This window comes from Delphinus delphis, chromosome 2 (genome assembly GCF_949987515.2).
Source record: "Delphinus delphis chromosome 2, mDelDel1.2, whole genome shotgun sequence".
NCBI lineage: Eukaryota > Metazoa > Chordata > Mammalia > Artiodactyla > Delphinidae > Delphinus > Delphinus delphis.
Window position 1 is genome coordinate 93,783,835 of NC_082684.1, and position 26,736 is coordinate 93,810,570.

Here is a 26,736-nt window from a genome sequence, read left to right on the forward strand (position 1 = left end):
AAACTGAGAAATATGTTCCAAATGAAAGAACAAGATAAAACCTCAGGGAAAAACCTCAATGAAATGGAGATAAGTAATTTACCTGATAAAGAGTTGAAAGTAATTATTATAATGATGCTCACCAAATTGTGGAAAAGAATGAACACAGTGAGAACTTCAACAAAGAGATGGAAAATCTAAGAAAGTACCAAATAGAAGTCACAGAGCTGAAGAATAAAAAACTGAACTGAAAAATACACTAACAGGGTTCAAGAGCAGACTAGATGAAGCAGAAGAAAGGATCTGTCAACTTGGAGACAAGGTAGTGTAATTCACCCAGAGTAGCAAAAAGAACTTTTAAAAAAGTTAAGTTAGCTTAAGGGACTTATGGGACAACATCAAATGGACTGATACATTTTAGGGTTCCCAGAAGAAGAGAGAGACAAAGGGGCAGAAATTGTATTTGAAGAAATAATGGCTGAAACTTCCCTAACCTGGGGAAGAAAACAGACATCCAGATACAGGAAGCTCAGAGAGTTTCAAATGAACCTATAGAGACTCACACCAAGACACATAATTGAAATGCCAAAAGTTAAAGACAAGGAAAGAATATTAAAAGCAGCAAGAGAAAAACAACTTGTTACATACAAGGGAACCTCCATAAGACTATCAGCATATTTTTCAGCAGAAACTTTGCAGGCCAGAAGGGAGTGGCATGATATATTCAAAGTACAGAAAGAAAAAACTTCCAACCAAGAATACTCTACCTGGCAAAAATTCTTATTCTGAATTGAAAGAGAGAAAGACTTTTCCAAACTAGCAAAAGCTAAAGAGGTTGATTACCACTAAACCAGCCTTTCAAGAAATGTTAAAGGAGCTTCTTTTAAGCTGAAAAGAAAGGGTGGTAATTAGTAACAAGAAAACACATGAAAGAAATCTCACTGAAAAGGTAAATATATAGTAAAAATAGTAGATTAATCACTTATGAAGTTAGAATAAAGGTTGAAAGACAAAAGTAGTAAAAATAGCCATGATTACAATAATTAGTTAAGGGATACTCGAGGTAAAAAGATGTAAACTGTGACATGAAAAACAGAAAAGAGGAAAATAAAAATGTTGAGATTTAGAATGGGATCAAACAAATGGTTATCAACATAAAATAGACATTACAGATGTAAGTTATTATATGTAACCCTCATAGTAAACACAAAGCAAAAACCTATACACAAAAGACAAATACACAAAAGACAAAGAGAAAAAAATATAAGCATATCACTAAAGTCATCAAATCATAAAAGAAGAGAGCAAGAGAGAGAGAAAAAAGGAACAGAATGGAACTACAAAAACAGTCAGAAAACAATTAACAAAATATCAGTGAGTACATACTTATAATAATTATTTTAAATGCAAATGGACTAAGTTCAACAATTCAAACACACAGAGTAGCTGAATGGATAAAAACACAAGACCTATCTATACGCTGCCTATAAGACACTCACTTTAGATGTAAAGACACACATATAGACTGAAAGTGAAGAAATGGAAAAGGATATTCCATGCAAATGGAAACCAAAAGGAAGCTTACTTGTATCAGACAAAATAAACTTTAAAAAAAAGACTGTAATAAGAAACAAAGATGGATGGCACATAATGATAAAGGGGTCAATTCAACAAGAAGATACAATATATGTAAATATTTATGTACCCATCATAGGATCATATAAATACATAAAATAAATATTAACAGTCTTAAAGGGAGAAACAGACAGCAATACAAAATAATAGAGGACTTTAATACCCACTTACATCAGTGGAGAGATCATCCAGACAGAAAATCAGTAAGAAAACATCAGCCTTAAATGACACATTAGACCAATGGACTTAACAGATATACAGAACGTTCCATCCAAAAGCAAGAGAATACACATTCTTCTCAAGTGCACACAGAAAATTTTGCAAGATAGACCATGTTAGACCATAAAACAAGTCCTAATAAATTTAAGAAGACTGAAATCATGTCAAGCATCTTTTCTGACCACAATGGTATGAAACTAGAAATTACACAAAGAAAACTGGAAAATTCATAAATACATGAAGATCAAACAACATACTACTCAACAACCAATGGGTCAAAGAAGAAATCAAAAGAGAAATTAAGAAGTACCTTGAGAGGGCTTCCCTGGTGGCGCAGTGGTTAAGAATCTGCCTGCCAATGCAGGGGACACGTGTTCGAGCCCTGGCCCAGGAAGATCCCACATGCCACAGAGCAACTAAGCCCGTGCACCACAACTACTGAGCCTGCACTCTAGAGCTTGCGTGCCACAACTACTGAAGCCTATGTGCCTAGAGCCCGTGCTCTGAAACAAGAGAAGCCACTGCAATGAGAAGCCCGCACACTGCAACGAAGAGTAGACCCCGCTCGCCGCAACCAGAGGAAAGCCCACGCACAGCAACAAAGACCCAACGCAGCCAAATAAATAAATAAATAAAAAGTACCTAGAGAGAAACAAAAATGGAAATATAACATACCAAAATTTGTGGGATGCAGCAAAAGCAGTTCCAACAGGGAAGATCACAGCGATAAATGCCTACCTCAAAAAACAAGAAAAGTCTCAAATAACCTAACTTTACACCTCAAGAAACCACAAAAAGAAGAACAAACGATACTCAAAGTTAGTAGAAGGAAGAAAGTAATGAAAATTAGAACAGATATAAATGAAACAGATTGAAAAGACAACTAGAATGAAACTAGAACTAGTTCTCTGAAAAGATAAAATTGACAAACCCTTAGCTAGACTCAGGAAGAAAAAAAAGAGAGGACTCAAATAAATAAAATCAAAAATGAAACAGATGTTACAACTGATACCACAGAAATACAAAGGATCATTAAGAGGTTAATATGAATAATTACATGCCAACAAACTGGACAGCCTAGAAGAAACAGATAAATTCCTAGAAACATACAACCTATCAAGACCAAATCATGATGAAATAGAAATTCTGAACAGTCTGATTACTAGTAAGGACCAGATAGCTTCACTGGTGAATTTAACCAAACATTCAAAGAACTAATACCAATCCTTTTCAAACTCTTCCAAACTCATTTTATGAGTCCAGCATTACTCTGATACCAAAACCAGACAAGGACCCCAGAAGAAAAGAAAATTACAGGCCAACATTCCTGACAAATACAGATGCAAAGAGCACTATTTCTAAAACTTTTTTCAGTTACAGGATTTTTAAAGATCTATACCCTATAAAAAACACAGTTTTTATCAAGAGGCAAATAGAACTTATTAAATCCTAAATGGATCTGAATGTTGCAGAAATGTTTGGCTACAATAAGTTTGCACTTTTGACTGACAGGTAAATGTCAAGTTAGGTAACAGTTGCAGCAAATACTTTGATATTAACTTAGCTTAATTAAATTATACTGTTTATATAGATTATTTACATACCAGCCACTGCTGTCCATAAACAAATACATGATTTTTGGCAATGTCAACTCTATCCCATGCCAATGTAAGGATGAGCTGGTCAAATGCAGATGCATTAGTGCCTAATCAAATAAAGAAAACAGTCGACAAGTTCAATTAATTTATCTCCATAAAATATGAACACTTATGAATTCCCCTCCTCCCCCTTTAATTACACAGCTGGTGTCAGTCACTATTCAGAGGTAGCCTGCCTCAGAAAGATACGGTTACCCCAGGGTTGAGGACTTTTATTTTCCAACTATAGAAAAGACACAGCCTCATCCATCGCAAACAATTCAGAATGCACAAGAATGAATAGAAAAGAAAGATGATCTGTTTCTATCACAGCGATAGTATTGACTGTTAATATTATGAAAAATATCCTTACAGGTGTTTTCTGTGCATATATAAGTTCATACATATACTTTTAATTGTTTATGCAAAAGCAGGTCATACTATACAAAATACTCAGCCTGCTTTATGTATCATATTTAGTTTTCAATAACAGTACATACAGATGTACCTTATATATATATAAATACCTTTTAAAGGTGAACTAAAATTTATTCAACAAATATTCTAACTAGTGGACATTTCACGTTATTTTGAATTTTCTGGTGAGTGTATCTTTGTGCACATATTTAACAGGATGAATCTGTAGAAGCCAAATTGCTGTGTAGAAGGGTATATAATTTAAAGCTTTGGATACACTGCCAAAATATATTACAGAAAGGTTATACCATCCATCAGGAGTATACAAATACCCAGTAGGAGGATAAAAAGCTTTTTTTTTTAAATTTATGTTTTTTTTTAAATTATAACATCTTTCCATCATTTCCACATTTCCCCCAAGTATTTGTATTCTGCTAAAATCTTTCACTTAAATTTTGACTCATTTTTCCATGAGGTATTCATCTTTTTATTACTAATTTACAACACCTTTTTGTGATCCTTCCACATTCCTGTTCTCAGTTTTCTCATCTATAAAATGAGGAAAATAATAGGAAATCTTCCTCTTAGGGCTGTCACAAGGGTAAACAACATAAACCACTAAAGCACAGTAGCTAGTACACAGAAAGTACACAGCAAATATTAGGTGCTCTCTTTTTATTTTTTATTTTTATGCAATCGCATTTATTGATCTTGCCCTTTATGGTTTCTAGGCTTCCTATTACTTATGATCTCTTATTCTCAGATGATGTAAATATGTTATATTTTATTATAGTATTTTTCAAATGTCTGATCTATTGGCAATTCATTGTAGTCTGATATTTGGGAAATTCTTGTGAATGATAAGATAGTGCCCTCTTGCTCTGCTTCTGCCACCTCACTGCATATTGGACTTTCAGGTACTCGGACAGAACAACATTTTAATTTCTAATTTTTGAAAAGATTTTTCACTACAGTATTGTTTGTCTTATCAGTTAGATGTCTTTGGAAAGATAATAAGAGGAAAACAATTCAACTGCGTGTGCATTAACCCCTTAGTCCTAGAAGATACCATTAGTTTTCTTTCCAAATTTTCCTCCCTAATGAAAATAGCACATTTAAGAATGCTATCCTTAATTTCTATTAACTAATACTCTATTACTTTTAACACTTATTTTTCAGCCAATTAAAAATGTGACATGTTTGACACATTCTTAACAGGATAATTAAACAGGTCTAATGGCATAAATCCTGGTATGAACTTTTTAAAAAGTTATAAGATTAAAAACAAAAGCAAATTTGTCAAAGAAAGTGAACACTGTGTCTTTTTCAAAGAAAAACTATTGAAAAATTCAGTTCTCAAACATTTAGTCAAATTAAAAAATCCTAACTTATATAAAAACACCATAAATGAAAGACCTAACAAATTTTAAGTCTTACCTTTAAGCAGTGCAGTAAGTATTGCTACATCTATATCTTGATGTTCCTCTGATCCAATGTGGAAAACAGTAATCTATTTAAAGATCAATTCATAATATTATGCCTTTATATTTTATAAGCTAAGACATAAGGCATATAAATCGCAAAGTAACTGCAAACTACTTGGCAGATATATAGTTTTTTTGAGTCAGGAATAATTTCATTACCATCAAAACACAGAAAATTAAAGAATTTGTATCATTTACCAAATAAAATTCAAGTAGGGACTTCCCAGGTGGCACAGTGGTTAAGAATCCACCTGCCAATGCAGGGGACATGAGTTTGATTCCTTGTCCAGGAAGATCCCACATGCCGTGGAGCAACTAAGCCTGGGCGCCACAACTATTGAGCCTGCGCTCTAGAGCCCGTGTGCCACAATTACTGAGCCCACGTCCCACAACTACTGAAGCCCGCGCGCCTAGAGCCTGTGTTCCGCAACAAGAGAAGCCACTGCAATGAGAAGCCCACACACTGCAACGAAGAGTAGCCCCCACTCGCTGCAACTAGAAAAAGCCCACGCGCAGCAACGAAGACCCAACGCAGCTAAAAATAAATAATAAATTAAAAAAAAATAAAATTCCAGTATATTCAAAATGTTTGGTTTCATATTATATTAATTTTTTATATATTTTATGTCCATTACTAGAATAAGCAATTTATGAGCTAAGGCTATAGATTACTAATCTGAGTAAATCCTGCTGTTTCTTCTGCAGAGTGGACACTTACTCAGTTCAAGTAAATATATGTGTTCTTGAATGAGAAGTGTTTTGTTGAATCCTTTTACTGGAAATTTATTTAAAATTATTTGAAACATAATACCATTAGAGAAAGGTTTTCATTTAATAACCTTTTCATAAAATAAAAGTCTATTGTTATAACCCCAATACGAATTTTTCAACTAACTTCATTTCACAGTATACAAAAATGAAATGCATGAAAGAAAACAGCAGATCAAACCATGTTATCATCCACCTACTTAGAGAACTGTTAAAATTTTTTGTCTCTGTAAACTTAAGCCCATGTCTAGATGACTGAAATTAAGCAACACTGGTCTCTATTTTTTTTTATTGGAGTATAATTGCTTTACAATATTGTGTTAGTTTATACTGTACAGCAAAGTGAAACAGCTATACGTATACATATATCCCCTCTCTTTTGGGATTTCCTTCTCATTTAGGTCACCACAGAGCACTGAGTAGAGCTCCCTGTGCTATACTATACAGCAGGTTCTCATTAGTTATCTGTTTTACACATAGCATCAATAGTGAAGCAGCACTGATCTTTAATTTGAGCACTCACTCAGAGGAAAATAGGGTTTTTTCCTCCAAATATATTTTAGAGAAGCCAATAATAACTCTTTAGAGTTCTTCCTTGATCCTGAACATAATCTACTGAGGCTTAGTTATGAAACTTTTCCAAAAATAGAAGTGTAATACATGTCTCCACACCATATAAAAACTATATTCTAGGGGCTTCCCTGGTGGCACAGTGGTTGAGAATCCACCTGCCAATGCAGGGGACACGGGTTCAATCCCTGGTCCGGGAGGATCCCACATGCTGCAGAGCAACTAAGCCCATGCGCCACAACTATTGAGCCTGTGCTCTAGAGCCCATGAGCCACAACTACTGAGCCCACGTGCCGCAACTACGGAAGCCCGTACACCTAGAGCCCCTGCTCCACAACAAGAGAAGCCACCACAATGAGAAGCCCGCACACCACAACGAAGAGCAGCCCCCGCTCACAGCAACTAGAGAGAGCCCGCGCGCAGCAACAGAGACCCAACCCAGCCAAAGTAAATAAATAAATAAAATAAATTAATTTAAAAAAAAAACCTATAATCCTTCTATGCTATCTCTTAGCTTGAACAAAATTATAAATGACATCTTTACATGGTTAGAAAAGATTTTAAAATTTTAAATCCAAAGTTTTTAAAAAAGTATTTCTCCAATTGGGAATTCTCTGGAGGTCCAGTGGTTAGGACTCCATGCTTTCACTGCAGAGGGCCTGGGTTCAATCCCTGGTCAGGGAACTAAGATACCATAAGCCATGGGGAGCAGCCAAAAATTAATTAATTAATTAAAAAGCATTTATCCAGGGCTTCCCTGGTGGCGCAGCGGCTGACAGTCCGCCTGCCAATGCAGGGGACGCGGGTTCATGCCCCGGTCTGGGAAGATCCCACATGCTGCGGAGCGGCTGGGCCTGTGAGCCATGGCAGCTGAGCCTGTGCATCCGGAGCCTGTGCTTTACAATGGGGGAGGTCGCGGCAGTGGGAGGCCCGCGTACCACAAAAAATAAATAAAATAAAAATTAAAAATTAAAAAAATAAAAAAGCATTTATCCAATTTAGAATGTATTTGAATGAAATAAAAAGGCTTATTCTGGGCCTCCCAGGTGGCGCAGTGGTTAAGAATCCACCTACCAATGCAGGGGGACACAGGTTCAAGTCCTGGTCCGGGAATATCCCACATGCTGCAGAGCAACTAAGCCTGTGCGCCACAACTACTGAGCCTGTGCTCTAGGGCCCGTGTGCCACAACTACTGAGCCCACGTGCCACAGCTACTGAAGTCCATGTGCCTAGAGCCCGTGCTCCGCAACAAGAGAAGCCACCACATGAGAAGCCCACTCACCACAACAAAGAGTAGCCTCCGCTCGCTGCAGCTAGAGAAAGCCCGCACACAGCAATGGAGACCCAATGCAGCCAAAATAAATTTATATTAAAAAAAAAAAGGCTTATTCTGTGAAATGTACTTACGAGCTCCTTTCTTTTCATACATTCCATCAGTGTTTGAAATAAATGAACTGCTTCACTCTGGCCAAAGTTAAATGTTTTTTTGATGGTTGAAATAATATCAGGCTCTGCTGCATCATGAAGATTCCTAAAGTAAGAGGAAACATAACTCAATCCACTGATTTCAAATTCCATTATTTGCAGAATCTAATATCAAGTCCTAGTGGATCCAGGCAAGACATTTAAAGATACTGTATTAATATTAAATACTTGACCCTGAGTGAAATTTTCTCCTTCATTAGACTCCTACTATAAGTCATAAGGGTGGAAAATGGAATGGAGTGATTTTTCTCTTTGAATTATTTCTAATTTTTTTTATAAGGCATGTGTTAATGTTATCAGTTATACAGTATCTTATCATGTAAGATATTGTATAAAGATAATTTTAAGATTAATATGGTGTAAAAAGCAGTATTTTAACAAAATGTGTTAAATATCAGCACATTTGCACTTTTATTTTTTTCTCAATACAGAATATATTTACATGCTCAAAAATATAATATAAAATATAAAACTGTGAAAATTCATATTGAAAGTCTTTCCCACTGTCTTCCATCAGCCATTCCATCTCAACTGCTTTCAAGAAACGCTATTACTTTGTATAATGTTTGAGGATCTCTTTCAATACATACAATTATCTCCTTGTCTTTTTTCCTTCATAAAAGGTGCCAAAATCTACATGTTACTGTACATTTTCCTTTTTTTACATATATATTTTGGTAATCTTTCCAAATCTAATATACAGATACCTTATGTAACTACAAACTACTCCATTGTGCAGAGGTACCTTAAGTTATTTATCTAGTCTCCTTGATATAAATGTTCTATTTTGTTCCAATCTTTTACTGTTACAAACCACACTGTATTGAGTAACTTTATATATGTTATTTCACATGTGTGCAAGTACACTTGTAGGAACAATTATCAGAAATGGAACTGTTGCGTCAAAAGATACGTGCCTCTGTCTATTTAACAGGTCTTTGAAAACTGTCCACTACAAAGACTTATATTTTAATTCATTCCAATAATGTAACAGACAGGCTATTTCCTCAAGACTTAAGAAGGTATTTTCATATTATTAAAACACTGAAATGAATCTAATATTCTAAAAACCACAGCTTCTTTACATAAAATTATTAAAAATATGTTGTAATCATACACTTACCCTCCTTCTTCTGTCTGTTTATGAATATATGCTAGTAGATCTGCAGCCCTGCCTGTTCCTTCACATACGACGACTGGAACAGGAGGACTTTCCTGAAGGTATTCTAAAACTGTGAGGATAACGTTTGGCCCACCCTCAAATATAAGTGCCACCACAGGAACACCTTGACCAATTCCTTAAAAAAGGTAAAAGATTAATTATGATATTAGACAAAATTCAGTAATTTAATCTTAGTTTTCACTCAATCAAAAATAAAATGCCAAAATATAATTTCTTATAAGACTGTGTTGACTTAATTTTATGTACTCAACATGATATATAGTCTGATATAAATAAATTAAATACTGAATAAATTACTTTTGCACTGACTTTAAGTCTGTTCTAAATAACAAAATTAGAAAATCCAATATATAATGAGGCACACACTATAATTTATATATTCACTGAAAAGCAATAATTATTTTGTATATTTCACTAACTTTAACTCGACAAGAAATTAAAACACCAATTTTGTTTTCAGTTTTTTAATACTTTATGAGTTGAACTTCTCATATGTATTTGTCTTTAATCACTTTTAAAATGTCTATTGTTGATTCCAAATGCATTGAGACATTAATATAGAAATTAACAGAATCAGGATTACATAGACAAAACAGATCAAAAAAATCCAAGACCTCTACTAAGAGTAACAAAAAATTTAGTGAATACCAATTTTTGTTTTACAATAACTTGTACTGCAGTGAACGAATCCAAAATATAGGCATTCCCTAGTGGGGTATGAAGGATAATAAGATATTCCTAATTTTTAGGAAATGCTATGACTCCATCATAATCTGAAAATACTGTTCTATAAGTTTGTATTTCTATTTCACTTTGTCATAGAGCTCACCTCCTTGATCTCCTAAAATAATAAAATTTTTTTTTTGGAAGTAAAAATCCAGATGTTGAGCCAGAAAGTTTGACCATGGTCAGACAGGAAGACCAGAAAACGAGGGGAAGATGGCGGAAGAGTAAGATGCAGAGATCACCTTCCTCCCCACAGATACACCAGAAATACATCTACACGTGGCACAACTCCTACAGAACACCTACTGAACGCTGGCAGAAGACCTCAGACCTCCCAAAAGGCAAGAAACTCCCCATGTACCTGCGTAGGGCAAAAGAAAAAATAAACAGAGACAAAAGGATAGGGACGGGACCTGCACCAGTGAGAGGGAGCTGTGAAGGAGGAAAGGTTTCCACACACTAGGAAGCCCCTTCGCGGGCGGAGACTGCGGGTGATGGAGGGGGAAAGCTTCAGGGCCGCAGAGGAAAGCACAGCAACAGGGGTGCGGAGGGCAAAGTGGGGAGATTCCCGCACAGAGGATCGGTGCCAACCGGCACTCACCAGCCCGAGAGGCTTGTCTGCTCAACGGCCGGGGCGGGTGGGGCTGGGAGCTGAGGCTCGGGCTTCAGTCGGAGCGCAGGGAGAGGACTGGAGTTGGCGGCTAGAACACAGCCTGCAGGGGGTTAGTGCACCACGGCTAGCCGGGAGGGAGTCCGGGGAAAAGTCTGGACCTGCCGAAGAGGCAAGAGACTTTTTCTTCCCTCTTTGTTTCCTGGTGCGCGAGGACAGGGGATTAAGAGCGCTGCTTAAAGGAGCTCCAGAGAACGGGCGCGAGCTGCAGCTAACAGCGCGGACCCCAGAGACTGGCAAGAGATGCTAAGGCTGCTGCTGCCGCCACCAAGAAGCCTGTGTGTGCGAGCACAGGTCACTAACCACACACCCCCTTCCGGGGAGCCTGTGCAGCCCACCACTGCCAGGGTCCCAGGATCCAGGGACAACTTCCACGGGAGAACGCACAGTGCACCTCAGTCTAGTGCAACGTAACGCCGGCCTCTGCCACAAGCTACCCACCCCCACCCCGCACTCCGTGCCCCTCCCTCCCCCCCCCACCCCCGGGCTGAGTGAGCCAAACTCCCTGAAGCAGCTGCTCCTTTAACCCCGTCGTGTCTGAGCGAAGAACAGACCTACACGCAGAGGCGGGGCCAAATCCAAAGCAGAGCCCCGGGAGCTGTGAGAACAAAGAAGAGAAAGGGAAATCTCTCCCAGAAGCCTCAGAAGCAGTGGATTAAAGCTCCACAATCAACGTGATGTACCCTGCATCTACGGAATACATGAATAGACAACGAATCATCCCAAATTGAGGAGGTGGACTTTGAAAGCAAGATTTATGATTTTTTCCTTTTCCACTTTTTGTCAGTGTGTATGTGTATGCTTCTGCGTGAGATTTTGTCTGTATAGCTTTGCTTCCACCATTTGTCCTAGGGTTCTATCCGTCCGTTTTTTTTTTTTTAATTTTTTCTTAATATTTTTTGTTTTAATAACTTTATTATATTTTATCTTACTTTATTTTATCTTACTTTATCTTCTTTCGTTTTCTCCTTCCTTCCCTTGATCCCTCCTTCCTTCCTTCCTCCTTCCCTCCCTTCTTTCCTTCCTTCCTTCCTTCTTTTCTTTCTTTCTTTCTTTCTTCTAATTCTTTCTTTCTACTTTATCCCCCTTTTATTCTGAGCCGTGTGGATGAAAGGCTCTGGATGAAAGGCTCTTGGTGCTGCAGCCAGGAGTCAGTGCTGTGCCTCTGAGGTGGGAGAGTCAACTTCAGGACACTGGTCAACAAGAGACCTCCCAGCTCCACATAATATCAAATGGCGAAAATCTCCCAAAGATCTCCATCTCAACACCAACACCCAGCTTCACTCAACGACCAGCAATCTACAGTGCGGGACACCCTATGACAAACAAGCAAGACAGGAACACAACCCCACCCATTAGCAGAGAGGCTACCTAAAATCATAATAAGTCCACAGACACACCAAAACACACCACCAGACATGGACCTGCCCACCAGAAAGACAAGACCAGCCTCATCCACCAGAACACAGACACTAGTCCCCTCCACGAGGAACCCTACACAACCCACTGAATCAACCTTAGCCACTGGGGACAGACACCAAAAACAACGGGAACTACGAACCTGCAGCCTGCAAAAAGGAGACCCCAAACACAGTAAGATAAGCAAAAGGAGAAGACAGAAAAACACACCACAGATGAAGGGACAAGATAAAAACCCACCAGACCTAACAAATGAAGAGGAAATACGCAGTCTACCTGAAAAAGCATTCAGAATAATGATAGTAAAGATGATCCAAAATCTTGGAAATAGACAAAATGCAAGAAACATTTAACAAGGACCTAGAAGAACTAAAGATGAAACAAACAGCAATGAACAACACAGTAAATGAAATGAAAAATACTCTAGATGGGATCAATAGCAGAATAACTGAGGCAGAAGAACGGATAAGTGACCTGGAAAATAAAATAGTGGAAGTAACTACTGCAGAGCAGAATAAAGAAAAAAGAATGAAAAGAATTGAGGACAATCTCAGAACCTCTGGGACAACATTAAACGCACCAACATTCAAATTATAGGGGTCCCAGAAGAAGAGGAGAAAAAGAAAGGGACTGAGAAAATATTTGAAGAGATTATAGCTGAAAACTTCCCAAACATGGGAAAGGAAATAGGTAATCAAGTCCAGGAAGCACAGAGACTCCCATACAGGATAAATCCAAGGAGAAACACGCCAAGACACATATTAATCAAACTGTCAAAAATAAACACAAAGAAAACATATTAAAAGCAGCAAGGGAAAAACAACAAAATCACACAAGGGAATCCCCATAAGGTTAACAGCTGATCTTTCAGCAGAAACTCTGCAAGCCAGAAGGGAGTGGCAGGACATATTTAAAGTGATGAAGGAGAAAAACCTGCAACCTAGAATACTCTACCCAGCAAGGATCTCATGCAGATTTGATGGAGAAATTAAAACCTTTACAGACAAGCAAAAGCTGAGGGAGTTCAGCACCACCAAACCAGCTTTACAACAAATGCTAAAGGAACTTCTGTACGCAAAAAAAACAAGAGAAGGAAAAGACCTACAATAACGAACCCAAAACAATTAAGAAAATGGGAATAGGAACATACATATCGATAATTACCTTAAATGTAAATGGACTAAATGCTCCCACCAAAAGACAGAGATTGGCTGAATGGATACAAAAACAAGACCCATCTATATGCTGTCTACAAGAAACCCACTTCAGACCTAGAGACACATACAGACTGAAAGTAAGAGGATGGAAAAAGATATTCCATGCAAATGGAAACCAAAAGAAAGCTGGAGTAGCAATTCCCATATCAGACCAAAAAGACTTTAAAATAGAGACTATTAGAAGAGACAAAGAAGGACACTACATAATGATCAAGGGATCGATCCAAGAAGAAGGTATAACAATTGTAAATATTTATGCACCCAACATACAAGCACCTCAATACATAAGGCAAATATTAACAGCCATAAAAGGGAAAATCGACAGTAACACATTCATAGTAGGGAACTTTAACACCCCACTTTCACCAATGCACAGATCATCCAAAATGAAAATAAATAAGGAAACACATTCTTTAAATGATACATTAAACACGATGGACTTAATTGATATTTATAGGACATTCCATCCAAAAACAACAGAATACACTTTTTCTCAAGTGCTCATGGAACACTCTCCAGGATAGATCATATCTTGGGTCACAAATCAAGCCTTGGTAAATTTAAGAACATTGAAATTGTATCAAGTATCTTTTCCGACCACAACGCTATGAGACTAGATATCAATTCCAGGAAAAGATCTGTAAAAAATACAAACACATGGAGGCTAAACAATACACTACTTAATAACGAAGTGATCACTGAAGAAATCAAAGAGAAATTAAAAATACCTAGAAACAAATGACAATGGAGACATGACAACCCAAAACCTATGGGATGCAGCAAAAGCAGTTCTAAGAGGGAAGTTTATAGCAATACAATCCTACCTTAAGAAACAGGAAACATCTCGAATAAACAACCTAACCTTGCACCTAAAGCAATCAGAGAAAGAAGAACAAAAACACCCAAAGTTAGCAGACAGAAAGAAATCATAAAGATCAGAGCAGAAATAAATGAAAAAGAAATGAAGGAAATGATAGCAAAGATCAATAAAACTAAAAGCTGGTTCATTGAGAAGATAAACAAAATTGATAAACCATTAGCCAGACTCATCAAGAAAAAAAGGGAGAAGACTCAAATCAATAGAATTAGAAATGAAAAAGGAGAAGTAACAACTGACACTGCAGAAATACAAAAGATCATGAGAGATTACTACAAGCAACTCTATGCCAATAAAATGGACAACCTGGAAGAAATGGACAAATTCTTAGAAAGGCACAACCTGCCAAGACTGAATCAGGAAGAAATAGAAAATATGAACAGACCAATCACAAGCACTGAAATTGAAACTGATTAAAAATCTTCCAACAGACAAAAGCCCAGGACCAGATGGCTTCACAGGCGAATTCTATCAAACATTTAGAGAAGAGCTATCACCTATCCTTCTCAAACTCTTCCAAAATACAGCAGAGGGAGGAACGCTCCCAAACTCATTTTACGAGGCCACCATCACCCTGATACCAAAACCAGACAAGGATGTCACAAAGAAAGAAAACTACAGGCCAATATCACTGATGAACATAGATGTAAAAATCCTCAACAAAATACTAGCAAACAGAATCCAACAGCACGTTAAAAGGATCATACACCATGATCAAGTGGGGTTTATTCCAGGAATGCAAGGATTCTTCAATATACGCAAATCAATCAACGTGATACACCATCTTAACAAATTGAAGGAGAAAAACCATATGATCATCTCAATAGATGCAGAGAAAGCCTTTGACAAAATTCAACACCCATTTATGATAAAAACCCTGCAGAAAGTAGGCATAGAGGGAACTTTCCTCAACATAATAAAGGCCATATATGACAAACCCACAGCCAACATCGTTCTCAATGGTGAAAAACTGAAACCATTTCCACTAAGATCAGGAACAAGACAAGGTTGCCCACTCTCACCATCTTATTCAACATAGTTTTGGAAGTTTTAGCCACAGCAGTCAGAGAAGAAAAGGAAATAAAAAGAATCCAAATCGGAAAAGAAGAAGTAAAGCTGTCACTGTTTGCAGATGACAGGACACTATACATAGAGACATAAAGATGCTACCAGAAAACTACTAGAGCTAATCAATGAATTTGGTAAAGTAGTAGGATACAAAATTAATGCACAGAAATCTCTTGCATTCCTATACACTAATGAAAAATCTGAAAGTGAAATCAAGAAATCACTCACATTTACCATTGCAACAGAAAGAATAAAATATCTAGGAATAAACCTACCTAAGGAGACAAAAGACCTGTATGCAGAAAATTATAAGACACCGATGAAAGAAATTAAACATGATACAAATAGACGGACAGATATACTATGTTCTTGGATTGGAAGAATCAACATTGTGAAAATGACTCTAGTACCCAAAGCAATCTACAGATTCAATGCAATCCCTATCAAACTACCACTGGCATTTTTCACAGAACTAGAACAAAAAATTTCATAATTTGTATGGAAACACAAAAGACCCCGAATAGCCAAAGCAATCTTGAGAATGAAAAACGGAGCTGGAGGAATCAGGCTCCCTGACTTCAGACTATACTACAAAGCTACAGTAATCAAGACAGTATGGTACTGGCACAAAAACAGAAAGATAGATCAATGGAACAGGATAGAAAGCCCAGAGATAAACCCACACACATATGGTCACCTTATCTTTGATAAAGGAGGCAGGAACGTACAGTGGAGAAGGACAGCCTCTTCAATAAGTGGTGCTGGGAAAGCTGGACAGGTACATGTAAAAGGTTGAGATTAGATCACTCCCTAACACCATACACAAAAATAAGCTCAAAATGGATTAAAGACCTAAATGTAAGGCCAGAAACTATCAAACTCTTAGAAGAAAACATAGGCAGAACACTCTATGACATAAATCACAGCAAGATCCTTTTTGACCCACCTCCTAGAGAAATGGAAATAAAAACATAAATAAATGGGACCTATGAAACTTCAAAGCTTTTGCACAGCAAAGGAAACCATAAACAAGACCAAAGGACAACCCTCAGAATGGGAGAAAATATTTGCAAACGAAGCAACTGACAAAGGATTAATCTCCAAAATTTATAAGCAGCTCATGCAGCTCAATAACAGAAAAACAAACAACCCAATCCAAAAATGGGCAGAAGACCTAAATACACATTTCTCCAAAGAAGATATACAGACTACCAGCCAATAAACACATGAAAGAATGCTCAACATCATTAATCATTAGAGAAATGCAAATCAAAACTACAATGAGATATCATCTCACACCAGTCAGAATGGCCATCATCAAAAATTTAGAAACAATAAATGCTGGAGAGGGTGTGGAGAAAAGGGAACACTCTTGCACTGCTGGTGGGAATGTCAACTGGTACAGCCACTATGGAGAACAGTATGGAGGTTCCTTAAAAAACTACAAATAGAACTACCATATGACCCAGCAATCCCACTACTGGGCATATACCCTGAGAAAACCATAATTCAAAAAGAGTCATGTACCAAAATGTTCATTGCAGCTCTATTTACAATAGCCAGGAGATGGAAACAACCTAAGTGTCCATCATCGGATGAATGGATAAAGAAGATGTGGCACATATATACAATGGAATATTACTCAGCCATAAAAAGAAACGAAATTGAGCTATTTGTAATGAGGTGGATAGACCTAGAGTGCATACAGAGTGAAGTAAGTCAGAAAGAGAAAGACAAATACCGTATGCTAACACATATATATGGAATTTAAGGGGAAAAAAATGTCATGAAGGACCTAGGGGTAAGACAGGAATAAAGACACAGAGCTACTAGAGAATGGACTTGAGGATATGGGGAGGGGGAAGGGTAATCTGTGACAAAGCGAGAGAGAGGCATGGACATATATACACTACCAAACGTAAGGTAGATAGCTGGTGGGGGGCAGCCGCATGGCACAGGGGGATCAGCTCGGTGCTTTGTGACCACCTGGAGGGGTGGGATGGGGAGGGTGGGAGAGAGGGAGACGCAAGAGGGAAGAGATATGGGAACATATGTGTATGTATGACTGATTCACTTTGTTATAAAGCATAAACTAGCACACCATTGTAAAGCAATTATACTCCAATAAAGATGTAAAAAAAAAAAAGAAAGGAAGACCAGTGTCAAAAATACCAACTTTTAAGACATTATCTACCAAAGAGTGATACCTACTCGTGTTATCAACTTTAAGCAAGGTGATTCTTACTTCACAATAAAGTATATTTTTCCTCTTCAATCTTGAATTTCAAAGTCGGGTATTGGAATATGTCATACATTAAGAATATTTCTGAATTCCTTGAGCTGCAGTGGGATTACAATAGCAACAAAGCTTCCAATGAACCTCTGTGGCTTTGGCTTTGTTATCTGAGTACCCTATTTAATCTCAGACTTCCTTTCCTAGATCTTATTTTGTGTAAGGTCAGTCATTCATGGTTGTTTTGTATGTTATCCTGCTACATAAGGAAATGAACACTTAAAGAACAGTCTACCTTTTTTAGAATGCTGCTGGCAAGTAATACAGCCCAGGATAATTTCAACAACAAAAAATTTATAAATTCCCTTACTAGCATGAATTCTTTGCTGATTAATAGTTTTTTCAAGTTCTCTTCTCAGTCTGACTTCTGCCCCATACTTTCCAACAGTGCCATCATCCACCAATATGAAATGGGAATGTAGATTATTCAGAACATTCAATTTGCTCAGAGGGTTCAATAACGTTTGGTAAGGAGCAACCACCTAAACAATAGCAAACATTGAGAGTTAGTGGGCAGGATTAAATTTAATATAAAGTAAAAACAAATTTTGAAATAATCTGTAAAGGCAAGTAGGAGGTAAGATTATATTTATGCATAGCAACAAATAGAAAATGTAAAAGAATATATCAAAAAGCATGAGCTTTTAAGCAGCTGAAGATTATTCAATAATGGGTTGAACCACAGTATTGTATTTCGGCTATCACTGCAGAATATACCATATTTCATCATCATCCCATGCAAAGGAAACAGCAGCAAACAAGCAAATAAACAAACAATGTGAAGAAACTATTAAGTTATTACTGAATAAAGTGAAATATATAAAGGACACTGAATAAAAGCAATCAAATGTCATAGTTATTTTTCCAGTCATAAGTAGAATCTTTAAAATTGATGTTAGAAATTTAATTGCACTTGAAAGTGATCATTATAATTCAGTAATTCCTTTTTAATAATCTCTTGAAAGATATCTATAAGCAATTCATATGTCTTTAACCTACTTGAATAAAACACTGGTATTTGATTACTACTCTTACAGACAATACAATTAATTCTTAATAGAATGTCACCATTAAAAATATAATTACAAAGACTGGCATGACATGGAAACGGTGTGAAATAGTTATACAAAAGAAGGCAGAAACAATGTATTAACACTACTTTTTGTATCTATGAATGCATTTTCGAAACGGTCGTGGTATGATCATGAATATTTTAGGTTGACTTCGCATTATTCTTGCTCTAATTTTGTTTATACATAAGTTTAAATGTAAGAAAATTTAAAAAGCACTCTTACATCTCTCCCAACAAGATCATTTCTGTTTTCAATCACTCCCCACGGAGCTATTCCGATAGTGCAAATCTTTCGAGATGATCTGGAAGTATGTTCTTTAAGGGCATCACCAACATGTTTTGCCACACCTGTTCATACAAAATTTAATTCATTTTATTTGGAAGTCTTTACAGTGTTCAGAAGAATCCTTTGCTCAATAACATTACAATTGGTGGTATTTTTCTTTACATACACTAGATAAAAGGCAACAAGGTCCAAAAGACAAACTTACAAAAGAAAATACAAGGACAAAAAAGAAAAAAAAACCCCACAATGTCAAATCACTACAACTGCCTGAAACACACGTAAAACTAACTTTTACCATGTTGTTAGACCTAGTCTCCTCTCTTAGATTCCTCATGTTAACTGTAGTTTTTGTTACTGCTCTAAACATCATCTTAAAAAAAAGAAGAGTATGGCTCAGGACTATAAGCAAAGCACACATGCTCACAAAAAACTACAAAAGTTTTCCAACTGAGTCAAAACTGGGAGGAAAGTAAAAAAGATAATTCAAAAGAGCACACAACTTCTCATTATCACTTGTTATGGACTGAACTGTAACCTCTCCAAAATTCCTATGTTGCAATCCTAATCCCAGTACCTCAGAATGTGACTGTATTTGGAAATCGGTTCTTTAGGTTATCATGTGAAAATGAGGCTGTTAGGGTGGGCCCTAATCCAATCTGACTGGTGTCCTTATAAGAAGGGGAAATTTGGACACAAAAAGAGACACCAGGGATGCACATGCACAGGGGGAAGGCCACAGGAGGACACAGGGAGAAGAGAGCCATCTGAAAGTCAAGGAGATGCCTGAGGAGGAACCAAACCTGCTAACATCTTGATCTTGGGTCTCCAGAACCGTGAGAAAATAAATTTCTTTTGTTTAAGCCACCAAGTCTGTGGTATTTTATTACAGCAGCCCTAGCAAACCAGTGCATCACTCGATTTGATTTTTATAATGCATTAAATCTCATTCCTAACATGGATTATGGAAACAGCACCTTCACTGTTCTTCCAAGTGATGCCTTGCCTGTTTACAGTCTATTTTTAAACGATCATTCAAGTGATCTTTGCTCTTGTCAACTCTCTGTTTAAAATCTCCCCTTCTCATTCGATTAAAAGTCATAGTGCTTATGATGGCCTACAAGGCCTTATATAATGATCTGTCTATTGCCCATGCTATTCACCACCCCACCCCACGCCAGGCCTACCACCACCACCACTCACCCATGACTTTCTGATTTCATCACTTGGCACTCCTTGCTCATTCCAGTCAAGCTACACTGGACCTTTCTTACTATTCTTCCAACACTTGCCACTTCTCCTTTAAATGCTCTGCCCCACATTATTCTTATCTTGCTCACTTCATTTCCTTACATCTCTACTCAAATGTCACCTTATCAATGAAGTCCCCTCGACCATCCCTCACTATCCCTCCTCTGTATTTCATGTGTCTCCAAAGCACTTATCATCTAATTTATTATACACTATTTAGTTATGTTCGTTGTTTGCATCTTCCCCACTAGAATATAAGTTCCATGAAGGTAAATATTTTATTTTGTGGAATGATATATTTTCAGCAGCCAGAAGAGTGCCTGACACACCATGAGGTTCAAAACACAGTTGCTGATAACAAATTAGATTTTTCCAAGCTAATTTAAATAATAACTATGTTTTACTTTGGATATTAAAATTAATTTGCCTTCAATATATTCAACCTGTATATCTGACAGGGAAGACTTAGAATGAAAGATTATAGTACATTAAAAATTAATTTGAAAAGCTATTTCTTACCAGTGTCTAGGCAATGAATTGCCATTCTTCTCTCAATTTACCAGTAGTCACAGAGAGACAAGAACAACACTTCACTTTACAGTAGGGAGTCAACAAACTTTCTTATAAAGGACCAAATTGTAAATATTTTAGGCTTTGCAGGGCATACAGTCTTTGTCAGACCACTCAGCTCTGCTTTTGTAGCACAAAAGTATGATACAAATGAGTGTGGCTGCATTCCAAAAAACCTTTATTTACAAAAATAAGGAGTAGGCTGGATTTGGTGCATGGAGCCACAGTTTGCAAACCCCTGCTCTAAAGCATATTATTCTTGGGGATTCCCTGGCAGTCCAGTGGTTAGGACTTGGTGCTTTCACGGAGGGACGGGAGTCCCGGATTCAATCCCTGGTCCGGGAACTAAGATCCCACAAGCCGCACAGCATGGCCAGAAATAAATAAATAAATAAAGTCTTAATTAAAAAAAAGTGAATGATAAAGCATATTATTCTTTTAAAAGAATAAATGAAAACCAAATACTTTTTCAGTTAGCATTTATACTTAGGAAGTAGATTATTTAACAGAAGAATTGAATATATTTATATTCAGTGTTGACTTTTCAAATATCTAATTGATATTATGAAGAATTTACAAGCACATCAAATAAAATTGGTATAATCACATTACCTGTGTTTACTCCTCCTGTTAAAATCCAGGCTCCAGTTGTAACTGCAGCTTTAATAAGACCCTTTCCAAGCAACTGCTTGATTCGTGGGTGAAGCTCAAATTTCTGCATGCCACCGTGTACAGAGATAACAAGTTTGGGTAATTCCATTTGCCATTCTTTAAGCAGAAGTTGTAGAATGACTTCAGGTTTGGTGTCATATGATAGCCTCACATACTAATAAAAAAGATTTTAAAACAATAATTAACAATTGAATATTCATAGGTTTCAAAATGCAACAAAATTCATAGGTTTCAAAATGCAACAAAATTCATAGGTTTCAAAATGCAACAAAATTCAAAAATTTTGTTTGGATCAGATTATTATAAAATAGATTTCACAGGCTACTTGCAATATATTTACACTTCTAGGAATAAGCAATAGCAAACGATTTTAAAGTTGGAAAATCATTCCATAAGAGCTACAGAAGTAGTGGCACTGTAATTTTTAAACCAAGACGTAAATTTGTTACTCTTTCTGTTTATATAAACTTAATTACCATTCATCTGATTTACAAATTTATCCACAGTACTCATTGCCTTGTTTAACTATAAGTATGCATTGAGTGAGAAGTGTTAAGGATAGGTATGATGATGGGAAAAGGGAAAATAAGAGAAGAATGGTGAAAACATGGAGTCTTCTACAACTCTTGCAACTATGAGAGGCAAATACTGAATTATCTGTTTGAAAGTTTGATCAATGATCTAATCCATTGATCAGAATTGTGACTATGCAGTAAAGTAACACAGATTTTTTTAATACAGATGATTGTTTCCTTCACTGGAAGTAACTGTGGATTTGACTCACAAATTGCTGAAAATAATAAATTTTGCTCAGTATTTCAAGGTGTTCAGATGGAATCACCACTTTAATTTTTGAAAAATCATTCTATAAGAAAATAAGCTATCATATCTGTGGAGTAAGTTCCTCTGGTTTGAAAGATTAAAAAAAGGATCTTTCTGGTAGGTGACATCACAAAATTTACTTGCTATGACTACTGTAATTCATTTTCTTTATCTAAAGCACCTATGACTTAGCTCGTAAGAAATCTAAAATATTCAGATGTTGGAAGAAAAACACTTTTTTTTTTGTGGTACACAGGCCTCTCACTGTTGTGGCCTCTCCCGTTGCGGAGCACAGGCTCCAGACGCGCAGGCTCAGCGGCCATGGCTCACGGGCCTAGCCGCTCTGCGGCATGTGGGATCTTCCCGGACCGGGGCACAAACCCGTGTCCCCTGCAACGGCAGGCGGACTCTCAACCACTGCGCCACCAGGGAAGCCCAGAAAAACACTTTTAATCATCTCTAATAAAGGTTCTTTGCAAAACAACATATTGCCAATTCCTTTACAAATAGAGATCAAACACCAAGGAAAATTATCCCAAAATATCAGAATTATATAAAACTGAGAAGACTCCAGAATCCTTTAAGAATGATTTGTAATGAGATTTGTTCTGTACTCTTTCTGCATTAGTTCTGTTTAACTCATTACTATACTTGAGTACATTAAGTAGTGTTTGGAAAACAATCTAAAGTTATTTTTTTTTAAAAAAAGATTATGTTAGTAATAAATGAGGAATTCCATTTCCAGCAATGATGGACTAGGTTGTTTTCGACTAACTGCCCCTGGGAACTAAAGAAACTAGAAACTAGATAAATAACACCTGTTGTTAAGCTATCAGTGAGCTACCAAAGCAGTGACAACTTGTGGGATCAGGATCCAAGAGAATAGAAAAAATGGAGAGACAGGCCCAGCATTTGGCACTGCTTATCAAATCAAGGCAGGGAGGGAGGCAGGTGGAACAATCTACGGGATAATATGTTGATACATCTAAATGAATAATAATTATGATTTGGAAGTTTAATACACGAAGAAATAAAATTCATGCCAACAAGAGCACATTAGTCATGAGGGAAAAAAATGTAGTCACAAGTATTCTAAAGTTTCTTGCGTTGTCCAGGAAGTGGTAAAAGTACTAATTTATAATAGTAACAAGTTATAAATGCATTTTATAGTATTTATTATAAGATTAATCTAAAGAATAGAAAAACAATGTATAAATAAAATGCTATAAAGAAGGAAAGCTTAATAAAAAAATACTTAATCCAAAAGATCAAAAAGAAAAGAAAAAGTGAGATAGTAGACTAAACTAAAAAAAAAGGTTCAATTCAACAAGATATAACAATTCTATATTCATATATGTACCTATACAAAGAACTTCAAAATACATAAGGAAATGATTGAAACTAATTTTCTGACACAATATTATTGTCAGGTAATAAACGTACATTATTAGGTAATAAGGTAAATGAAGAAACTCAAATACATGACATACCTTAGCTCTGTAGGAATGAGAACCCCCTTGAAAATTTATGACTCCATAAGCATCCGTTGGGCTCTGTTCTGTATGTTTTTCCACAGACCACTCTTCTAATGTCTGATTAAAATGGTCACCCAATTTCACATCTGAGTATTTCATGGCAAGACTTGCAGTAAAACAAGCATGTTGCTTGACCAAGCGACCACAAAAACACCTAAAGGAAAAAAGTAATAAAATTTTAAAAAGCCCTTTCAAAAAATTAGTCAATGAAAAACCATATGAAAATAAATGAACTCAAGAGTATGAAAATTAACCTTTTTGATTTTAGGATATCAGTAAATTAATACCTTCACCATAGAATTAAAATAGTATAAATACATTAGTATTTGATGATACAGTCTTCTAAATTTAGTATGGGGCATCTACTTCCTACTGGATGGGCAAAACAGCATTGGAGATTGCAGAAGTAAGTGTTACTGAACCTGAAGACAGATCAATACAAATGATCTAATCTAATAAATGGGAAAAATTATTTTAATTAAATAAAAATGAAACAGGGCCTCAGTGACTTGTGGAAAATATCAAGCAATCTAATATATGTATAACTGGAGTTTCTGAGGGAAAAGAGATAGAGAATGGGGCAGGAAAGTATTTTAGGAAACAATGGCTGAAAACTTATAAATTTGGTGAAAAATATGAACTTGCAGATATTTATGCAAGAAGTACAAAAAGAACCATTCCTAGGCACATCATAGACCTAGGAATGAAATCCAGAATTACAGGGAAATTCTGGGGAAAAAAAAAAATCCTTAAAATAGCCAGAGGAAAAAAAGACCCATTACACACAGGAGAGCAACTACACTAACGACAGCTGACTTCTCACTAGAAACCAACAGCTAGAAGACAATATAATGGTATCTTCAAAGCACTGGAACGAGAAAAGTGTCAACTCAGAATTCCACATTCAGTGAAAATATCCTTTAAAAATGAGAGTAAAATAAACATATTTTCAGATAAACCAAGCTGAGAAAATTCCTCTCCAGTATATCTGCATTATACCAAATGCTAAAGAAAGCTCTTCAGCCTGAGTGTAAAGACACCAGACAGAAAACTTCCCATCTAGAGGAACAAATTAACAGGACTGGAGATGCTAAAACAACTCAATATATCTAAATGAACATATTCTATGCAATTCTTTTCCTAGCCCACCACCAAGAGACCTTCTCATCTTCCTCTTGTCTTCTTTCATCACAGCTTAAAAGAACAACATTACTCTTTAATTAGTTGCCTAAGTAAGAAATTTAGGTACCATCCTCAAATCTTCCCTTTCTCCATACATCCACCAAATCCTACTGAATTTGTCTGATTAATCCCTTCAAATATGCCTACTTCTCCTTCATCACCATAGCCACTATCTTAATTCAGGCTCTCATTTTTTGCCAGAATTACTCCAAAAGTTTCTAAACTATTTTTTTCTCCCAATCCAATCTCCTCAAAATACCAACTGCTTTTATTGAGGAAGAAAAAAAAAACTAAACATGTTACTTCCCTATATAATACCCTTTTAACATGAAATCAAAACTGTGTGGCATAGTACACAAAGAGCTTAAATGATCTGGCCCTACTTATTTCTCCAGACTCTGATCTCTCCAATATCCATCTTACATTCTACAGCCTACAGTTTCCTGACAGAACCATAATCTTTTTCACTGCCAGGCCTTCCCACATCCTGTTCTCTCTGCCTAAAATCCCTTTCCCTCAATCTTTACCTAAGTCACATTCAGCTTTAGAACTCTGCTCAGATACCTACACTTGAGTTTCAAGCAGCTTTGCCTGATCCTTCACCTCCCAAGTCTGAGTAAAGTAACCCTTAAACATAATGGCCTGTGAATTTATCCCAATGTATTCTGATTTCTTTTATACATTAGTTTTATTTTTCAAAATTTGTGCAATGAAGTTATGAAAATTACCTGACGAGTTGTTGACAAATTTGACATCCTGGAAGGCACCTATAAAACAAGGTAAATCTATTACTTAAAGGGAAAAATTTTTTTTAGTTTTAACTATATAAAATCCATTAAAAAATACAAAACAAAGGAAAAATTATGTATTTAGTTTAATTTTTCAGTAGATAGCACAAGACATTTATACCTTAATTTACATATTCAAATAACTACTTTTTAAAACTAACATGATTTTCATATTTTAAATATAATTAGTTGTGACTTAAAACCCAGAAACCATAAGAGAAAAGACTGACAGATTTAACTACATAAAAAATACAACATTTTTATGTGGCAAAAATATGTCACTCATAAAGTCTAAAGGTAAACTGAGAAAAAATATTTGCAGACAAGATGTTAGTTTTCCTAATATATAAGAGCTTCACTGAATCAATATAAAATAGGAAAATATATAAACAGATAATTCACAGTAAAAACAAACATGAAAAGGTATTTGATTAGAAAAAAAAATTTTTTAATCCTTTAAGACAATATCTTGGTGAGAATATAGAGGAAAGTTGCCTCGTATCTGCTGGGAGGAGTATAAACTGATAAACTCTCTATGGAGGGCAATTTGGCAATACTTATCAAAATGAAAAATGCAGACTCTTTCTCTAAGTCTAAAGTACTAAGAGTGAAGGTTAAAAAATATCTACAGCATATGTGTAAAATGATTCACTTATAAGGTTATTTACTATAGAATTTTTATTCATTCATTCATTCATTCATTCATTCATTTATTGTGGTGAAGGAAAGAGCAGCATTTATTGTAAGGTACCAAACAAGGAGTCAGGGACGGCTACTGCTGAAAAACCCAACAGAATTTTTTTTTCTAACAGCAAAAAAACAGAATAGCTAAAATGTCCTAAGGGAATATTAAAATTATGATCCAGATATATAATTAAAAAGGATGCAAAAATTAAGAGCAAAGTGGTTATTG

General features: G+C 36.2%; 1 protein-coding gene across 1 annotated transcript in view; it reads right to left on the reverse strand.

The window, feature by feature from the left end:
* TRPM7 (transient receptor potential cation channel subfamily M member 7) overlaps nucleotides 1-26,736 on the reverse strand; it is a 128,295-nt gene that overhangs the window by 72,142 nt on the left and 29,417 nt on the right. Inside the window, exons 3-11 of the mRNA XM_060005233.1 lie at nucleotides 25,764-25,802; nucleotides 23,809-24,007; nucleotides 21,437-21,650; nucleotides 18,944-19,068; nucleotides 17,959-18,130; nucleotides 9,319-9,493; nucleotides 8,118-8,241; nucleotides 5,325-5,397; nucleotides 3,438-3,538 (exon numbers count right to left, since the gene is read on the reverse strand). Coding sequence (XP_059861216.1) covers nucleotides 3,438-3,538; nucleotides 5,325-5,397; nucleotides 8,118-8,241; nucleotides 9,319-9,493; nucleotides 17,959-18,130; nucleotides 18,944-19,068; nucleotides 21,437-21,650; nucleotides 23,809-24,007; nucleotides 25,764-25,802 — 1,222 coding nt within the window. The remainder of the gene's footprint in view (nucleotides 1-3,437; nucleotides 3,539-5,324; nucleotides 5,398-8,117; nucleotides 8,242-9,318; nucleotides 9,494-17,958; nucleotides 18,131-18,943; nucleotides 19,069-21,436; nucleotides 21,651-23,808; nucleotides 24,008-25,763; nucleotides 25,803-26,736) is intronic.